Below are 20054 nucleotides of genomic sequence, written 5' to 3' on the forward strand. Positions count from 1 at the left end.
CTGGTCTCCCAAACGGATCTCACGGGCACGAGACCGGATGTATGGACGTGTCAACGGGTCACAACTCCCCCCCCCCCCCCGGTCTGCGTTCTCGGGTGTGCTCTGAAAGTGTTGACTGTTGATTTTTAAAAAACTTATTCCACACTCCTGGCACGCGCGTGCCACTTCTTACCCATGTGTGTGTGTAATGTGTGTGTAATGTGTGTGTAATGTGTGTGCCTCCCAACTCCCGTTGGCGATGACGTACACACATGTACGTACGTGTGTACGCCATCGTTTTTTTTCCCCATGACATTCCGATGACGTACGTGTACATAGTCAAAACGACACTGGAAAAATAACTGAAGTAACTTTATTGGTACACCGAGGCTCTCACAAGGCCGTGCGGGGAGGGAGTGTGGCTCAGCTTTGGTGCCAGCCATCGTAGAGTGGCGGCGGCGGTCGTGTCGCTACGGTTCTCTGCGGTGAGTAAGGACGTCTTTATAAAAAACAACGGCACCACCGCTACTCTCTAAGTAAAATCAACGCCGACCCTGCCTACTTGCAGACGTCTCGGAATGGGGGGGCAGGGTTAAGTCGAGTGCTGCGTGTGTCCTGGAATGTGCCGTCACAGTATTACGTTGAGAAAAACGATCCCCACACTCCCGGCGCACATGCGGCTCCTCACCGGCGTGCTCCTGTGTTTCTCCAGGTCAGAGCGTCGCGCGAATCCCTTCCCGCACTCCTGGCACACGTGGGGCCACTCGCCGGTGTGCGTCCTGGAGTGTATCTTCAAGGTGTAGCGCTGTGAAAAGCCCTTGCCGCACTCAGGGCAAACGTGCGGCTTCTCGCCGCTGTGCGTTCTGCCGTGCGCCTCTAGAGTGGACCGCTGCGCGAAGCCCTTGCCGCAGTCCTTGCACACGTGCGGCCTCTCGCCCGTGTGCGTCCTCATGTGCACCTTCAACGTGGAGCCCAGTCCGAAGCCTTTGCCGCACTCGGAGCACACGTGCGGCTTTTCGCCCGTGTGCGTCCTGACGTGCACCTTCAAATCGGAGCTCTGCCCGAAGCCCTTGCCGCACTCCGCGCACACGTGCGGCCTCTCGCCCGTGTGCGTCCTGAGGTGCACCTTCAAAGTGGAGCTCTGCCCGAAGACCTTGCCGCATTCGGCGCACGCGTGCGGCCTCTCGCCCGTGTGCGACCTCGCGTGTGCCTCCAAAATGTGGCGCGCCGCGAACCCCTTCCCGCACTCGACGCAGACGTGCGGTTTCTCGCCGGTGTGCGACCTCGCGTGCACCTCCAGCGTGCAACGCTGCGCGAAGCCCTTCCCGCACTCCTTGCACGCGTGCGGTCTGTCAAGGGAGTGCGTCGTCGCGTGTCTCTCCAGGTTGGAGAGACGCGTGAAGCCCTTCCCGCACTCCTTGCACGTGTGCGGCTTCTTCCTGTCGCCGGCGACTCTCGCGCGCGACGGCGCAGTGATGTTGAGCGACTTCCCGCACCGCTTGCAGGCTCGAGGGGTCTTGCTGCTGCTGCTGCCGCTGCTGCGTTCCGTCGCTCTGTCCGTTTGTGCATCGAAGCGTCCGCCCCTCCCGCACTCCTCACACAGGAGTTCCGTTTCCTTTGCGTCATGATCTGCTGAAGTAAGTAATATTTAAAAAACAAAAACATTTAAACACGCTTTTATGAAATGTACTAGTAATGGTAGAACTCCACGGCTCCAGTAATTGGCCACGAAGCTTGCCATAATGTAAGGGACAGTTGTCAATTACAGCCAACGTCAGTTTACCGTGGACAATGAGACCCAAGCCGAAACATAACATATAAAAAAATATTGTTTAAAATATATATATTTTTTATTATTATAGAAGATAGTATTGTCATCAGTATGACATAAGTATGCCAAGTTTGCAGTCGATACATTGGGAAGTAGGTTAAAATTGAGTAACAAGATTTGAGGATACAACGACAACAACGACAACAACAACAGGCAGAGTGAGTTAAATGAAAGCGTGTAAAAAAGAAGAACCATTCAAAGTTCGCTTAACAGACGCAAGGAAGATAAAGTGATAAGTGCCAGCGCGTTAGCAGTGTATGCATTGTTGGTTTCCACGGGACAATGATGAGCAAGATGCCCCAGTCTCTTGTTATGATCGATGCAGTCACTATTCTACTCGCTGGGGGCAATTTACAATCCTGGGGAACTGGCATTGTGGTCCTGGCCGTTGTTACGGAGGTCATCTGGTCCTCAAGCTCCGGTTCACCATCCTTAATTTCCCTGGCGGATGGCCCATGCCAAAAGCCACTAATATTAGGTGTTAATTAAGTATCAGTTAAGAAAATTGAGTTTGTTAATGGGCAAAATAAACGAATGTATTGCTATACTCGTTGGTTCTTTCGGTAAAGTCACATAGGTAGAAAAATAAAATGAAATGAAACACAATATATCACGACGTTTCGATCGCAACACAACCGGTCGTCCTAAGGCATAAAAATAAAATCCAGTAGTTCGAAAGAACCAAAGAATATGGATTCCAGCAGTGACGAAAGCTTCAAATCAAAATTTTATGTATTGCTCTGGTTTTATTGCAGTGATGATAATACTATCCTGCTCCCATGCAGAAGACTCGGCCCACTAAGTGGATGACAGCAGCAGAGTCACGCCAATCAACATCAATCAAACTCCGTCACCCACTGTTGTAAAGATAAGACAACTACTGTACTGCAGTGGCGACCGCGTAGATTTCGGATTAACTGGAGCAACATGTGTGTTCGGTTTAACCCAAAAAACTTTTCCAAGAATAACATTGTTGTATAACTGTTTTTTAGATCATTAATTTGGGCTTAAGGGAAAATCCATGTGTTATCAATGTACGTCAAAATCTCATGTGCGCGGTTAATCAGCAAATGGAATTAACCGCACGCGCGGATAATCGAGAGTCTACTGTGTAACGTACGATCGCCAACAAGTGAGGATGTTCGTCGAACTTCTTTCGCACCGTACGTAATCAATCGTTGTGTTGGAGATGTGGGTGGGGCGGGTGGGGGGGGTGGGGGGGGACTAATCGGCCTTAGTAAAAAGGGGGGGAGGGGGGGCTGAACGGCAAGAAAGTTGTGGATAAAACGCAGCTCACCTTCACCGACATCCTCCTCCGACAACTCGACCTCGATGAAGTTCTTGTCCGCGGTGACCGAACACCGGCGGAACTCCGCCGTCACCTTCGGCCGCTCGTTGGTTCCTTCCGCCTTAACGGTCTTCAGATCCGGAGCTGGTAATGCAGAAAAAAAAATGTACCGTGACAAACGCCACCGATCGTCAACGGTGGAGGTCTAGTTTAGCGCGCAGTAAGTAGGCTTTTGCGTCCAACATTATCCACTACAGAGGTTTTTTTGGGGTTAGAGCGCGTGAATATAAATGTATGAAAAAATAAGTATAGGTTTTGCCCTCTCTGGCAATCAAACAGGAGTTGTGTTAAGATGTTCAAACACCAAATAGAAACCTTTTTCATGGAATCAAGTTACTGCATTAACCCCACAGTTACTTGTGGTGAACATGCAAACGAACACGCTCTAATTATAATGTAGAAATATAAATGTGTCGTTAAACCCACCACCACCCAACAAAGCCGATAAGTAAAGATTTGTCACACAAACAAAACTTGCCAATTCATTACTAGTACAGCACTAACTGGTTGTGTGTTGGAGAGTAAACCCAGCACCCGAATTGTAAATGCTGTGGCTTCCTCATGTCGGAACGAAGAGTCATTCCAGACGGCCGCGGAAGCACATCCGCAAAGCGCCGCGAGGCAGTGACCGCCATGTCTCGATGATCAATGGTTAAGCCAAGGCAATAAAAAAAAAAATAGGTCACGGACCCAGTCAGTGACCTCCATAAGAGGGGTCTCTGGACGGGGCAGAGTGAAGTGACAAACGATGGACTCACCTTCACCAATGTCCTCTGCCGAAAGCTCCACCTTGATGTAGTTCTCGTCTCCGGTGACCAAACACCCACGGGTCTCTGTCAACTCCTCTGGCCTCTCACTGCCGCCTTCCACTTTAACGGTCTTCAGATCCGAAGCTGTAATTGGGGAAGGGGCGCACCCGTGGCCGCTGAAGAGAAGCTATCGGCGCGCGTCACGGGGGATAAGACACGCGGCCAAGATGGTTGTCGACAAACCCTTTTACCCTTACACAGTCTGTCTTACCCCATAGCACGGTAACAGTAGTAGTTGCGTTCCTAAAGAACACTGCGTTATGGAAGAAGAAAAAATTGCGATTAAATAACATAATGTAGGGGGTAAAGCAACAGTCCGTGATAACACGCGAGATGCATAATGCAGGGGACTGAACAAAGACCGAGGCGTATGGTAGGAAGCGTCGAGAAGCATCCAGCATCATCGCCAATGCCTCATGTGCGATGACGATGCTACGCCGAGGGTGCCGTTACAACCACCGGCTTATTCCTACTCGCAGCGACGTAGTTCCGTTCACTTGATCGCGTTATACAGGGAATACTCTACCAAGAAGTACAAACAAACCCGGTCCGTATGTCCATTTTCCTGTTCGGACGCAGAGTCATAAGTTCAATCGCCGTGCAATACATGGCAGTGGTGGTGACATCTACATCTGCAGAACGTGAGGAACCAGTGGCATCTACATCTGCAGAACGTGAAGAACTAGTGGCATCTACATCTGCGGAACGTGAAGAACCAGTGGCATCTACATCTGCAGGACATTATACAACTTAACCATTCCCTGTGTGTAGCGTACACGTCGTACAACGTGTTTGGAGTCGACAGGAGTAAAGTTGAACAAATCGACTTACAAACAGACCTCTGGAACCTAACTCGTTCGTAAATAAAGGAGTCCCTGTGTTAAGGTGCAAATGACAACGCTGAGACAGGTCTTTGGTTAAGGGCTTGCGCCGGTTATTTATTAAGGGTTTAGATAAACTCCACCAGGGATAGGAGCCCTACACTGGGTCCTACAAGCGGAACTTCACCCTGTCTGTTCCTTGCTCGGCTAGCTCCAGGGCTCTCTCCCGAGTCGGATCGGGGGTTCAGCCAACACCGCCGGCTTCTCTCCAGACTCCCTGAGCTCTACCCCTGGCTGTCTCTTCAACCGCTCTCTATCCCGGGCTCCCACAACGACCCCGCTTTTGTCACGGGGTCCCCCTTAAGTACCCTTGTGAGACATGACGTCATCACCCCGCCCAGCGCGCATGACGTCACGTCACATGACGTCATCGCACTGGACAGCGTGCATGACGTCACGTCTCCATATTACTCCTCTACACCTGCATATCCAATTTGTGTCCGCGTTCTAAAAAAACCGTAATACATTCATCGCATTGCATATCCAATCACGTTGTGAAAACAACACGCGGCGTTGTTGGAAAACCAGACTGTACTACTCTTAAATGGCTTGAGATCTTGACTTCAGTTCGGCTCTCACTGCACCTGTGGTGGAGGTCTCTTACCATCCTCCTGGACTTCCGTTTTCACGACAATCCTCAGCGTCTCGGCGTCCAGACTCCTCCATTGGTCTTCTTCTTGCTTCACAACCACTCCTGCACAACAAGACAAAGAATCAGTATGTAGCCTCTAACAGACTGCTGGGGCAGGTGCTGTTAGCGAGTCGCAGCTATGAAGGCCGGTACAGCACACGAGGGGGTGGGTGGCCAGCACCACGCCCGGCCGCCTTTGTCTCCCTAATGGCGATGTTTACACACCGCACCAGGTACTCATTTGAGGCCGAGTCAACCTAGAGAAGACCCAGGACCAGTTCAGATAATCATCACCGGTGTTGGTGGCCTTGAGCGGGAATTTAACTCGGGTCATAGCCGTGGTTAATAGCGCAGCGTAGTGCTAACTGGTACACTACCAAAAACCTGTATTAAGGGTTAGATCTAACCCTAAAAAAACTGCATTATGGGTTAGATGTAACCCAAAAAACTGTATTATGGGTTAGATCCAACACTAAAAAACTGTATTACGGGTTAGATCTAACCCTAAAAAACTATATTATGGGTTAGATGTAACCCAAAAAACTGTATTATGGGTTAGATCTAACCCCAAAAACCTGTATTATGGGTTAGATCTAACCCTAAAAAACTATATTATGGGTTAGATGTAACCCAAAAAACTGTATTATGGGTTAGATCTAACCCCAAAAACCTGTATTATGGGTTAGATCTAACCCTAAAAAACTGCATTATGGGTTAGATGTAACCCAAAAAACTGTATTATGGGTTAAATTTAACCCTAATAAACCTGTGTTATGGGTTAGATGTGACCCTAAAAAACTGTATTATGGGTTAGATGTGACCCTAAAAAACTATTATGGGTTAGATGTAACCCAAAAAACTGTATTATGGGTTAGATATAACCCTAAAAAAACTATTATGGGTTAGATGTAACCCTAAAACTATATTATGGGTTAGATGTAACCCAAAAAACTGCATTATGGGTTAGATGTAACCCTAAAACTGTATTATGGGTTAGATGTAACCCAAAAAACTGCATTATGGGTTAGATGTAACCCAAAAAACTGTATTATGGGTTAGATCTAACCCCAAAAACCTGTATTATGGGTTAGATGTAACCCTAAAAAACTGCATTATGGGTTAGATGTAACCCAAAAAACTGTATTATGGGTTAGAGATGACCCAAAAAACGATATTATGGGTTAGATTTAACCCTAATAAACCTGTATTATGGGTTAGATGTGACCCTAAAAAACTGTATTATGGGTTAGATGTGACCCTAAAAACTGTATTATGGGTTAGATCTAACCCTAAAAACCTGCATTATGGGTTTTGGCCGCGAAAGCCTCCTACGTGTTAAATTGTCACGTTTTGTTTAAGCGACAAATCTCACCAGTCGGCAATCTTACCCCACGGTATGGTGGGGGGGGTACAAAAACGATTCTCGCTATGCAGATTTTGGTTCAAACTTGGTGGTGGTGGTGGTGATGGTGGTGGTGATGGTGGTGGTGATGGTGGTGATGGTGGAGGTGCTGATGGTGGTGGTGCTGATGGTGGTGGTGATGGTGGTGGTGGAGGTGCTGATGGTGGTGGTGATGGTGGTGGTGATGATGATGATGATGGTGGTGGTGATGGTGGTGGTGATGATGGTGGTGGTGATGGTGGAGGTGCTGATGGTGGTGGTGGTGATGGTGGAGGTGCTGATGGTGGTGGTGGTGATGATGATGATGATGCTGATGGTGGTGGTGATGGTGGAGGTGATGGTGGTGATGGTGCTGATGGTGGTGGTGGTGATGATGGTGGAGGTGCTGATGGTGGTGGTGGTGCTGATGGTGGTGGTGCTGATGGTGGTGGTGGTGCTGATGGTGGTGGTGATGATGGTGGTGATGGTGGTGGAGGTGCTGATGAAGGTGCTGATGGTGGTGGAGGTGGTGAAGGTGCTGATGGTGGTGGTGGAGGTGCTGATGGTGGTGGTGATGGTGGTGGAGGTGCTGATGGTGGTGGAAGTGCTGATGGTGGTGGAAGTGCTGATGGTGGAGGTGCTGATGGTGGTGCTGATGGTGGTGGTGATGGTGGTGGTGATGGTGGTGCTGATGCTGATGATGGTGGTGATGGTGGTGGTGCTGATTGTTTTGTGTTCTCCAAGTGATCTTCACCAGCGGCGTCAGCGTCTTCGCGTTTCACGGTCAAGTCGGAGCGCGCCCCGAACCCGGGACGATGATGATGCTGCTGATGATGATGATTCTGATGCTGCTGCTGATGATGATTCTGCTGATGATGATGATGATCCTCAGCCTCCTCTCGTTTGGCGAACGGGAGATTCACGTGCGAGGCGGCCATCTCGCACGCGAGACAATCGACGCGAAATGTGTTGACTTTGAAGAACTTCAGTTTAGCCGTCTCTCTCTGTCTCTCTATGTGTCTCTCTCTCTCTGTGTTTCTGTCTCTCTCTGTCTCTGTGTCTCTATCTGTGTCTCTATCTGTGTCTCTATATGTCTCTCTGTGTGTCTCTCAGTGTCTCTGTGTCTCTCTCTGTGTCTATCTCTCTGTGTCTCTATCTCTGTGTGTGTGTATCTGTGTCTATCTCTGTCTCTCTCTCTCCGTGTATTTCTCTGTCTATCTGTCTGCCTATCTCTCTGTCTCTATCTGTGTCTCTCTCTGTCTATCTGTCTGTCTATCTCGCTGTGTCTCTCTCTACCTGTATCTGTGTCTCTTCCCTTCCAACTCTGTCTGCCCATAAACGACGACAAGATGCAGCACAAGACGCCTCTAACGAGCACCAACACCACCATCGACGACAAGATCCAGCACAAGACGCCTCTAACAAGATCCAGCACAAGACGCCTCTAACGAGCACCAACACAGCGGCAAACGACAGGATCCAGCACAAGACGCCTTTAACAAGAACCCACACTGCAAACGACAAGATGCAACGAATACCGTATGGTTTTAAATTTCTATCTAATGAAACGAATTAAAAATAAGGATCATGGTTTTCACCCTTTCTGGCAACACACAATAAAATAGGCGTTAAGATGTCGTTGTTCTCTGGTTTACTGACACTGGTGGTTCAGACCAGGCCATGAAGGTTGCTGTATCTGGTGTAGATCTATCAGTTTCAAAGACAATGCCATACTCTTTGGTTCTTTCGGTAAAGTCACGTAGGTATAAATTAAATTAGGACGTTTCGATCGCAACACAAACAATCGTCATCAGGTGGAAAGATACAGCAGTAGAACTGCTGAACAGGAAAGGGCTGCTGCAACAAGATGTTCTATACAGGTTTGAGGTGGGTGTCACCCAAGGGTAAGTAGGTGGGGTCAGAGATGCAAAGGAGTCCCGTCGCCGCACGCACGCACAGCAGCTGCGTTAAAGGGAGAGATTGGCATGTCAATTTTAACGAGTATTATGGGAAATGAGCCTTGCATTGTATTTGCATTGTTCGCCTTTTCACGTTCGCTGGTCTCATACTGGTACAGAGACTAGGCCATAAAGAAGGCTGCAGCTCTGGTGTAGGCCAATCAGTTTCAAAGACAATGCCCATATAATTATCAGAGTATGTTAGTTTGCATGTTTTGCCACAAGTATGTGTGGCTAATGCAGTACTTGATGATGACTTGCAATAGCTGTGCCTATTTGGTGTTTGAACATCTTAACACAACTCCTGTTTTACTTCCAGAAAGGGTAAACACCTATTGTTTTTCATACCGTAAGGTTGTGCTAAATGGCAGGATTTTGGTGATTGACATGACTGTGTGCAGTACTACTTGTGTAATTACTCCGGACTCGAACTTTAGAGGTTTCTTTTTATTGCACGTAACGTAGCTTAGGACCACGTCGTCATGAGATAATGCCGACATGGAGATCGTATGACCGAGCAGACAGTGATGACATGAAGACAGCTACGACGGCCCGAGTCCTTCTCCGCAGGCCCCAAACATCCCTTCTTGCCCTGCTTTTATCCTCGTGGATTCTCCGGGGGAATTTCCCCAGCTGTCTCTTTTGGACACTCTGGGAAATTTCCCAACCAAGATCCTCCAGACTTGCTGGTGCCTTCTCTTTGCATCCAGCCTCGCTGACACCCTGTCTTCACCTCGAGACTTACTGACAGTCGTTACACTTGTAACCGTGTTGAAGATGTGAACAACAAAGGCCTCGGTTAGCATTCGCTGCAATATCAGTAGTCTAATTGTCGAAAAGTTTGCTGTTGTACAGATACACTGTTTTAATCGCTCAGAACTCTGCTGTGCATGTGATGCTCGAGTCCTATCTCTGCTCATCATTGCCTTCTCATATGTTTTAAAAACTGCACCTGGCTCTCCGTAGAAAATTAGCAGAGTGCACAATGATACGGTGATTAATTACAGGTGAGCTCACACCGCCTACATATACATTGCACATTGTGAGATAATTGTCAATCTACACGTGTAAAGAACGCTGCATTTATCTTCGTTTCAGTTTCGCACTGGTGCCGACTCATATTGGATGTATTTGCCGATTCTAATTGAACTTTCCAACGGTTGTTTCAATGAATACAAGGAAGTGCAGAAGGTAATTTTGTCTTTAATGCACATTGTTGGGACGGTGTTTAACCGTCTCTATAGTTACGCACCACGAGGACAGAACACTGACGCATGAAGAACTTTGAACTCTGGTTCCGCACCTCCCGAGTTTTCGATCGACCATTGTGTCCAATTCACGAAGGATGTGATCTATTAATTGTTATGAACATTGTAAAAAAAACTTTTCCCACACTCCTTACACACGTGGCATCCTACCAGCGTGCTCCTACAATTTCCCTACGTTTGAGCGCTGAGAAAACCCCTTCCCACACTCCCCGCGCACATGCGGCTTCTCACCAGCGTGTTCTTGTGTTTCTCCAAGTCAGAACGTTGCGCGAAGCCCTTCCCGCACCCGTTGCACGCGTGAGGCCACTCTCCACTGTGTGTCCTGTAGTGGGTCTTTAAGGTGTAGCGCTGGGCAAAGCCCTTGCCGCATTCCTGGCACACGTGCGGTCTCTCGCCCGTGTGCGTCCTGACGTGCAGCGTGAGCGTGGACCGCAGCGCGAAGCCCTTGCCGCACTCCTCGCACACGTGCGGCCTTTCGCCCGTGTGTGTCCTGACGTGCGCTTCCAATTGGGAATGCTGCGCGAATCCCTTGCCGCATTCTTTGCACGCGTGCGGCTTCTCGCCCGTGTGCGTCCTGACATGCGCCTTTAAATCGGAGCGCTGCGCAAAGCCCTTGCCGCACTCCTCGCACGCGTGCGGCCTCTCACCCGTGTGCGTTCTGACGTGCGCCTCTAAAGTGGACCGCTGCGCGAAGCCCTTGCCGCACTCCGTGCACACGTGCGGCCTTTCGCCCGTGTGTGTCCTCATGTGCACCTTCAAAGTAGAGCGGAGGCCGAAGCCCTTGCCGCACTCCGCGCACGCGTGCGGCTTCTCGCCCGTGTGCGTTCTGGAGTGCGCCTTCAAATCGGAACGCTGAGCGAAGCCCTTGCCACACTCCGCGCACGCGTGCGGCTTCTCGCCCGTGTGCGACCGAATGTGCGCCTCCAAACTATAACGTATCGCGAAGCCCTTCCCGCACTCCGTGCAAATGTGAGGCTTCTCGCCGGTGTGCGACCTCGTGTGCAGCTCCAATTTGGCGCGTTGCGCGAAGCCCTTTCCGCACTCCTCGCACACGTGCGGCTTTTCAAGGGTGTGCGTTATCGCGTGCCTCTCCAAATCGAAAAGACGCACAAAGCCCTTGCCGCACTCCTTGCACACGTGCGGCTTCTCGCCGGTGTGCGAAACGGAGTGCGCTTTTAAATAGGAGCGCGTTGCAAACGCCTTCCCGCAATCCGTGCACGCGTGCGGCTTTTTCCTGTCGCCGGCGGCTGTCGCGCGCGACGCGGCGATTCCAAGGGCCTTCCCGCACCGCTTGCAGGCTCGCGGAGTCTTGTTGCTGGTGGTACTGGTGGTGCTGGTGGTGGTGCGTTCCACCGCTTCGTCTGTCTTTGCATTGAAGTGTCTGCCCTTCCCGCACTCCTCGCACAGGAGTCCCCTTTCTTTTGCTTCATCATCTGCACGTTTAAGAAGAAGAAATAAGTAATATTAAAAAAAACTTTTTTCAAAACACGCTTTAATGAAATGTACCGTACTCGTAACGGAAGAACTTCACGACTCCAGGAAGTGGCTCCTAAGCTTGCCATAACGTAAGGTACCGTGGTCAATTACAGCCAACGTGAGTTAACCGTGGACAATTAGACCCAAGCCGAAACATAACATATAACAAATTAAGTAAAAAAATATATTTTTTTTATGATAGAATATGGTATTGTCATCAGTATGACATAAGTATACCAAGTTTGCAGTCGATACCACATTGGGAAGTGGGTTAAAATTGAGTTACAACAACAACAGGCAGAGTGAGTTAATAGAAAGGGTGTAAACCCACACAAATTCATAGTTTGACTAACCGATGCAAAATAAAACGAATGGGTGCCAGAGGATGTTCGTGTATCCATTGTGAGCTCACCCGTGATTACTCACACGTATAGTTGTGTACTCAGTAGCAGATGGGAAACTAGGACACTGTTTGCAGAGCTACGGGTAGCCAGGTGTGTTTTTTTATATATAAGCGCAGCTTTCTTGTACCAGAAAACAATCTACGCATTAACTTGTGGGAGCAATAAGTCTGACGCGTGTTTGAGGTGTCTTAAGTCAAAGTGTTTCGTTATTTCTTAGTTGCACAAAAACGAGCATTTTCTAAAGTTATATCTTCGCCTGTTCACGAACTGTATCACCCTGTCGCACGGTAAAAGACTGTATCCACTCGCTCCCCGCTCGGCACTTCTCATAGCTTCCCATTTATACTGTAAAACCGGAAGTGACATCATGGGGTCTTACCACAGGGGGGGTTTCTAAACAATTGGAATATTCGAAATCAACTATAATCAGTCTGTCAACAAATGTATGACAGATGTACATCGAATGTATATACAGAAATAATACACTCACTTTCTGTCTTATGGCTCTTACAGCCAGGTGTGTATTTTTTGTTAAATATATAAATTAATGTTGAAGTGAATGAGACGGTGATCAGGGATTGGATCCCGAGCATTCCCCGCAATTTAGATTTGCGCGTTACATTAGCTCCAATAATATATAAGCGTTAAATTGATATTACTTGAATGTCAATTGACTGACAGGGAACTCGGTAATGTTAATTGACTGTTGATTGAGTCGGTGGTGGTGATGAATATATGCACGATTGAGACTTTTGACATTAAAGTTGATCTAAATATATAACATACTTATAATAATTGGGTCTAGAATATTAACACCGGCGCTCAATCCCATGAACAGAGAAATTGAGAAGCGGTTTTGTGACGTGAAGCGTTTTTCTGATCGCCATTGCAGGCCCAAGATGTTCACTTGTTTTTAAATCCTTTATATTAAGTTCACTTGCTTGCTTGCGCGCTTACGACCGTGCAAATCTTTCGGTCGTTTTTTAACCCACTTCCCGTGATCCAATCGAGCTGACATTTTCCACACAGACTCGTTGTGCGTGACAATTAATTTTCGTGAAAATTTTTTTCCAAAATTTTACACTTTTTAGGGGAAAAAAATGATATTTAATTACCAATTGCTTAATGGTGGCAGGCAATCATCTGACCCATAGGTGGCAGCCATCTCAAGCCAGAGGACGAGAGGACTCTAGCCGCCACGCATATAAAGGATTTATAGTGAAAAACTTTGTTTTTACGGGTTAATTTTTTTGAGTTGTATTAGATTGAGTTTTCTGTTTTTGAGTTGTATTAGATTGAGTTTGCCGTTTTGGCGCGGGAAACCTAATAATAAGATGGCGTTGCGCTTTGTGGCGAGTTACTTTGTTATTATTACGAGTGTTAATAACTTGGTTATTTTGATCAATCCAACTGGAATCAATAGACATAACGGGAGTTGGCGATGAAAATAGTTGTTTCTGGAATAGTTTATAACATTTGGTATGTTTAACACGTAAGCTTTCGCGACCAATATCCATAATAGAGGTTTTTGTATTAGATTGTGGAAATCTAAATGTGTCGTTAAACTCACCAACACCCAACACAGCCAATTGGTAAGGTTTGTCAAGTAAGCAAAGCATGCCAATTTTTTTCTAAATGTAAATGTTGTGGGTTTACTCTCCAACATACCGGTGTGCTGTACTAGTAAAGAATTGGCGTCAGGGTCGGGATCGAACCCATGACCTCCTGCACACCAGGCGAGGTAGTTAACATCTCCTAGCCACCGTGATGATGATGAGAGAGACACGCAAGCTCCAAATCTACAGCAGCAGGCATCGTCAGGGTCGGGATCGAACCCACGACCTCCTGCACACCAGGCGAGGTAGTTAACATCTTCTAGCCATAGGGATGATGATGAGAGAGACACGCAAGCTCCAAATATACAGCAGCGGGCATCGTCTGGGTCAGGATCGAACCCGCGACCTCCTGCACATCAGGCGAGGTAGTTAACATCTCTTAGCCACCGTGGCACAGACTAATTGACCCATCGGACCTTCGTAAAGGAGCTGGACTCCTTTACGAAGAGATGTGTGGTGAACTGGGACTCACCTCCACCAAAGTCCTCTTCTGACAACTCCACCTCAATGAAGTTCTGGTCTGCAGTGACCAAACATTCAAGGGAATTCCCGGTCTCCTCTGGCCACCCACTGGATTCTTCCACTTTGAAACGGTTCAGATCTGGAGGTGCGATTCAGACAATGCACCACGGTTTTTTATGGCAAGTCATTTGTATGCATGTTCAGCTTATTTCACACAGTACGTAGCCAGCCGTGCTAATCGGACGTGCGGGGGAAGGACAACAATCTGAACACAACAATCAGGAGACAATAATCAGATTGCCAAGCTGGCCTGCTAAGGACGTGCTTGTCCTCATGCTTTTGGAATTCCTGATTTCTTGCGCGAGTTTGACGCGGGGTAACTTCATGCGTAGGCAGGCCTCTTACCGTCTTGCTCCACTTCAGTTTTCACCACAATCCTCAGTCTCTCAGTGCCCAGATTCCCTTCGTCTTCTTGTTTCGTGATTGCTCCTACACACATCCATTAACAATCAACTCTAACAGACGATTCGTAATAAAGGTTGTTTTGTTGTGGGTTTAGATCGCGTAAATATAAATGAGACGTGTAATCCAACACCACCTGACACACACGCACAGAGTTGACGCGCTATAAAACATCCCCATACATAATTTTTTCTCTGCACGAGCGTATTTAGCTTAATTCACCGCTGACATTTAAAAACGTTTCATTGCATTGACATATGGCAAAACAAACTTATTTGGGGGCAAATCTTGACTTAAAGCCTTCGTGACTGCAGGAATTCATATTCTTTGGGTCTTTCGGTAGTCACGTAGATAGGTTAAAAGAAAATAAACGTTTCAATCGCAACGCAATCGTTCGTCATTATGAACGATGATGAATGCTTGCGTTGCGATGGAAACGTCGTAGTTTTTTGTTATTTTTTGTTATTTCCTTTGAACCTATATCTACGTGACTTTACCGTAAGACCCAAAGAATGTGTTGGGGGCACGCTAAAATAAATGCTCCAGTGGACTACAACGACAACATAAACCCCGCCGACGCTGGCGAGATCTTCACGAGGACGCCACTCCTGAAGCTGCCCACTGACTCACTCACCCTCGCCAACCTCGACACCGATGTTTTACATCCTTGCGTCGGGGGCTGCGTGCAAGAGAAGATTCCGGAAGGGCGATGGTTGAAAACAGGTGGCCGGAAGGCACCGTCAGCATACGCGTGACAATTCAGTAAGGGGGCCCACTGTCCGGTAGCAGTCAGGGCCGAGCGAGTACATCAGGGGGAACGAGGCCCAGCGGTCGGGGCGCTTTCTCGGGGACTGATCGACGACCAGAGGTGGACGACATCGGGGGCCGACTGTTCGAGATCGACAACGCGGAAAACCAGCGGGGTTGACTGTCCAAGACTCAACTTGGTGGACAACCGCCGTCGTTCACTGTTCAAGAACCAATCTGCCGGGTGGTTGGAGGTTCTACGACACATTTACACTCAGTTTAACACGTAGGCTTTCGCGACCAATATTATTCATAATCAACGTTTTTTGGGTTTAGATTGGCCGTGTCGGGTGGTGGAGGGTTACGACACATTTATAAATAACGCGATCTAAACCCAAAAACGTTATCAACATTTACACTCACAGCGATCTAAGCCCCCCACGTGTAGAAACGTTTGCCGATGAACTCCCCCGCCGCACCAAAAACTAAATAATAACTTTTGCCGTACGGACGACGATTTCGAATTGCGAGATGTTCTTGGGAGATGATCTTGGGAGATGTTTTCGAGGGATCTCACCATCGCGAGCGTCCTCATGTCCCATCGCCGGGTCCGACCACGTCCCAGCGCTGGGGTCTTCTTCGCGCTCTTGTTTGATGAATGGGAAATGAAAGCGCGACTCCATCTAACGTTGAGAAAGAAAGTCGAAGTTGTTGTTGATGTGCCGTGTGCACGAAGTTGAGCTTCTTTTTCGCACCGTACGTAGCCAACCGCGCTAATAGAAGAGGCGGGGGAAGGACAACAAACTAACACAACGACAACAACAAGAAGCCGCTCTAAAAGAATTAGTTTTCAATTTAGTATAGTGGTGCAGTGTATAGTCGTGTATAGTGTAGTGTATAATGTGGTGTATTGTAGTGCATTGTCGTGTATAGTTAAGTGTGTATAGTTATGTGTGTATAGTTTAGTGTGCATAGTAGTGTATAGAGTAGTGTATACTGTAGTGTATAGTGTAGTGTATATAGTAGTGTATCGTGTATAGAGCAGTGTATAGTGTAGTGTGTCTTGTAGTTTATAGAGTAGTGTGTATAGTGTTGTGTAGTGTGTATAGTAGTTGTATAGTGTAGTGCAGGGGTCTGCAACCTTTAAGACATAAAGAGCCACTTGGACCCGTTTCCGAAGGAAAAAATAAACTGGGAGCCGCAAAACCATTGCAACATTTAAAACAAATATAACACTGCATATATTGTTTCTTACCTTATTGCTATATACAGGATCGTGCAGTCAGCTGTCAATCTGAATAAAAAAAGGACTTTTTCACTTAACAATGTAAAATATATTTTTGCAAATTAATAGCTAAATTACCTGGTTAATGGGATTTTTGCTCCTGAACCTCAGTGCACAGTGTCTGCACATCAGGGCTGTAAGACGTCACCTTCATTTTCACACAGGCTTGCAAGCTGTCATCTGTGAGGCGTGATCGATGTTTGTTTTTAATATAGTTCATGTTGGAGAAGACCTGCTCACATACATATGTGGAGCCGAAGATCGACAGGACTCCAAATGCATACTTTTTCATGTTTATATAAGTGTTGGGGATGGCATTCCATGTTTCGAATACAAGTTTGTCCTGTTTGGGAAGGTTTTCAATATCACTCCATTTATGATTCTGAGCCAGAATGGCCTTCTGACGGGCAACATCCTCAAGAGTAGCGGTCAAGCATTTGAACTTGGACACCCATATATCTTTGTCGGCTATATCGGCCAGTTCCATCTCAAGATCAGGTTGACTTACACCTGCAAATGCAGTCATATTCAATAGGGATGGATCGATCGCCAGGCGAGTGACAGGGAAGGATAATGTCGTTTTTTCCTCTCTGAACTCACAGAATCGTTTCCCAAACGAACTTTGCATTGTGGTGATTGCAGACTTGAAATATTCCAAATTTATCGTATCATGACTTTGTTTGAACTCTCTCAAAGAGGGAAAGTGAGACAGTGTACCTCTCTGTAAATCTTTGACAAACACTGTCAACTTGCGCTCGAATGCCAAAACCTCCTCCAGCATGTGCAGGGCTGTGCCTCCTTTCCCCTGAAGGGTTGTATTTAGCGTGTTTAGATGTGCTGTCATGTCTACCATAAAATGTAATTTTTCCAGCCACTCTGGCTGTTCCAGCTCAGCAAAGGTGAGCTCTTTGCTGCCCAGGAAGGTTTTTACTTCTTCCAAACATGTGACAAAGCAACGGCAACGTTATTGCCTGTCACCGGGCGGGCAGTGTGGAGCGGAGCGGCGACCTGTCAGCAGCGGCAACGCCAGAGCAGGTGTCACAGTGCGCCTCCTCCCCTCGCTAGCATCCGCCCCGGAGCCGCGGTCAAGGTTCAAAAGAGCCGCATGCGGCTCCGGAGCCGCAGGTTGCCGACCCCTGGTGTAGTGTATAGAGTAGTGTATGTATGTTGAACTTCTTTCGCACCGTACGTAGCCAACCGCGCTAATAGGAGGTCCAGGGGAAGGTCAACAAACTAAACACAACAACAACAAACTAACACAACAACGACGACAAGCGGCTCTAAAGGAACGAGTTTGTCAATCTACGTACGGTGCAAAAGAAGTTCAACGTACAGTAGCAGCCACCGTGACTGCACCGACTTACCTCGCTTGTCTCTCTGTCTCTGTGTGTATGTCTCTGTGTCTCTCTGTGTCTCTAACTCTGTCTCTGTGTCTCTGTATGTCTCTGTATCTCACTGTATGTCTCTGTGTCTCCTTATGTCTCTGTGTCTCTGTATCTATCTGTCTCTGTATGTCTCTGTCTGTGTCTCTGTCTCTCTCTCTGTATGTCTCTCCGTGTCTCTGTCTCTCTGCCTGTGTCTCTCTGTCTCTGTGTGTCTCTATGTGTGTATCTGTCTCCGTATCTATCTCTGTCTCTCTGTGTCTCTCTGTCTCTGTATCTCTCTGTCTCTCTCTGTCTCTCTGTATGTCTCTGTGTCTCTCTGTATGTCTCTGTGTCTCTCTGTATGTCTCTGTGTCTCTCTGTCTCTTTGTCTCTCCGAGTCTCCGACGCCTCTGGGCGCCTGCCAACCGAGCGACAAGATGCAGCGTGAGACGCCTCTGGGCGAATCCTTCATTGACACAGACGCCTTCGTCACAATCGCGACTGATACTGGGAGGTAGAAATCTGAAGATCCATAAAGCTCTTTTTTTCACAGACGTCCACTCGGTCAGAGCGTCACAACAAACCACGATACAAAATACACGATAGGAGTGCAGTGCAAGGCCGTAATTATAATATATATTGCTATAAAATAGAATTATGTTTATATGATTGTGGTTATGGTTGTACTTTATTAATCCATAATCTCTGCCATTACATACAATGAAACAAGAACATGTAAAAAAAGAAAAAAACAGAGCAATGCAATACAATACACTATTAGACATTATAAAAAATAAATAAAAAAGTCCATCCTTTGTGTTAGTGAAATTTTTTTATATTTTAGGCAGGAAATGGCAGGAAATGAGTTTTCAATTTTAGATTTTTTTTTTTCTGGAAGATTTGGTCCCCTCCAATGTTGACTCCATGGCTACGGCCTTGGTGCAGTGTATTGACAAGGTAACCCAATCACTTACAAATATACAAATTATTGTATCAGGTGAAGCCCCACCAAGCTATGAGCTTCTTTTCAGAAGTCACAACTGGTAAAAAAATCACGTAGGTAGAAATAATATAAAACAAATCACGACGTTTCGATCGCAACACAAGCGAACTTCATCAGGTGGGACAACTGCAGCATTTTCTTGCTGCGGTTGTCCCACCTGATGACGATTGCTTGTGTTGCGATCGAAACGTCGTGATTTTTTATTTTTCTACCTACGTGACTTTACCGAAAGAACCAAAGAGTACTAAATAGAATTGTTATAACACTAATTTTGATCAATTTTCATTATTAACTATTTTATTATTTACATTTACTAAGGTCACCTTTTATTTATTCCATGAAGGAGCATTATGCTTCTCCGTGGGAGAATGGAGAAGCATAGCATAAATTTTGTACATTTTTTTAATGATTGTTATTAAACATTTTTATTTTAATGATTCTACCAGGGCTTTTCATTCTGTGGAATGAATGTGATTGTTATAATTGTACTCTCCATTTTGCTTCGTTCTACTACAAAGTTTCAGGTATTTTTTATAGTTAGAATTACTTTTAATATTCTATAATTATAAGATAATTTAAATATAATATTCTGAACATCTGCAGTTTTAGTTAGACGTTGAATATTTTCAAATTAATTTTATGCTAAATTTCAGCTTTCCAACGCCACCTTTTAATGCGTGTTTTCTCCTATAACATCAGAGTGCAGCGCCACATTAAAACGCAGTACAATGACAATAGTTTAAAGCGATTTGAAGCATGTTTTATTTTCCAAATGGAAATATGGTTTGGGGGGGGGGGGAGCAGAGCTTTGTGAGGTCATATTTGAGAGGGGTCTGACTTTTTGTGACGCCGCGTGACGAGGGGGGGAGGGGGGGATCAAAAAGCGGGCAAAATCGCGTGACGTCATTTATGGACGGCCCCCTATAAAACACACGTTTTTTTCCTTACACGATCTAAACCAAAAAAAATCATTCGAGACAAAACCAGTTATGAAGTGACGCATGCACACGTTCGTGCTCGACTCAGACCCTTTATTCGGACACGGCACGATATCTAGGCCCGGGCTTTGTTCTTGGTGCTTGAACTTCGTCTTTCTCTCCAACCGTCCCCTCCCCTTGCGCTGTCCCCTTTTATATCCCCCGAGCCGTC

At 46.9% G+C, this 20054-nt stretch overlaps 1 protein-coding gene across 1 annotated transcript; it reads right to left on the reverse strand.

Moving 5' to 3' along the window:
• Positions 1-338: 338 nt before the first annotated feature.
• LOC144735560 (uncharacterized) lies at positions 339-19545 on the reverse strand. Its single transcript, XM_078618001.1, is given in 8 exon segments — positions 339-676; positions 679-1418; positions 10394-11519; positions 14055-14183; positions 14450-14533; positions 15831-15936; positions 16617-16718; positions 17903-19545. Coding segments are annotated over 7 exon segments (2391 nt in total). The 5' UTR covers positions 16668-16718; positions 17903-19545; the 3' UTR covers positions 339-521.
• Between the last annotated feature and the right edge of the window lie 509 nt (positions 19546-20054).

The sequence above is a fragment of the Lampetra planeri genome, chromosome 55 (genome assembly GCF_965212315.1).
Source record: "Lampetra planeri chromosome 55, kcLamPlan1.2.h2, whole genome shotgun sequence".
Lineage (NCBI taxonomy): Eukaryota > Metazoa > Chordata > Hyperoartia > Petromyzontiformes > Petromyzontidae > Lampetra > Lampetra planeri.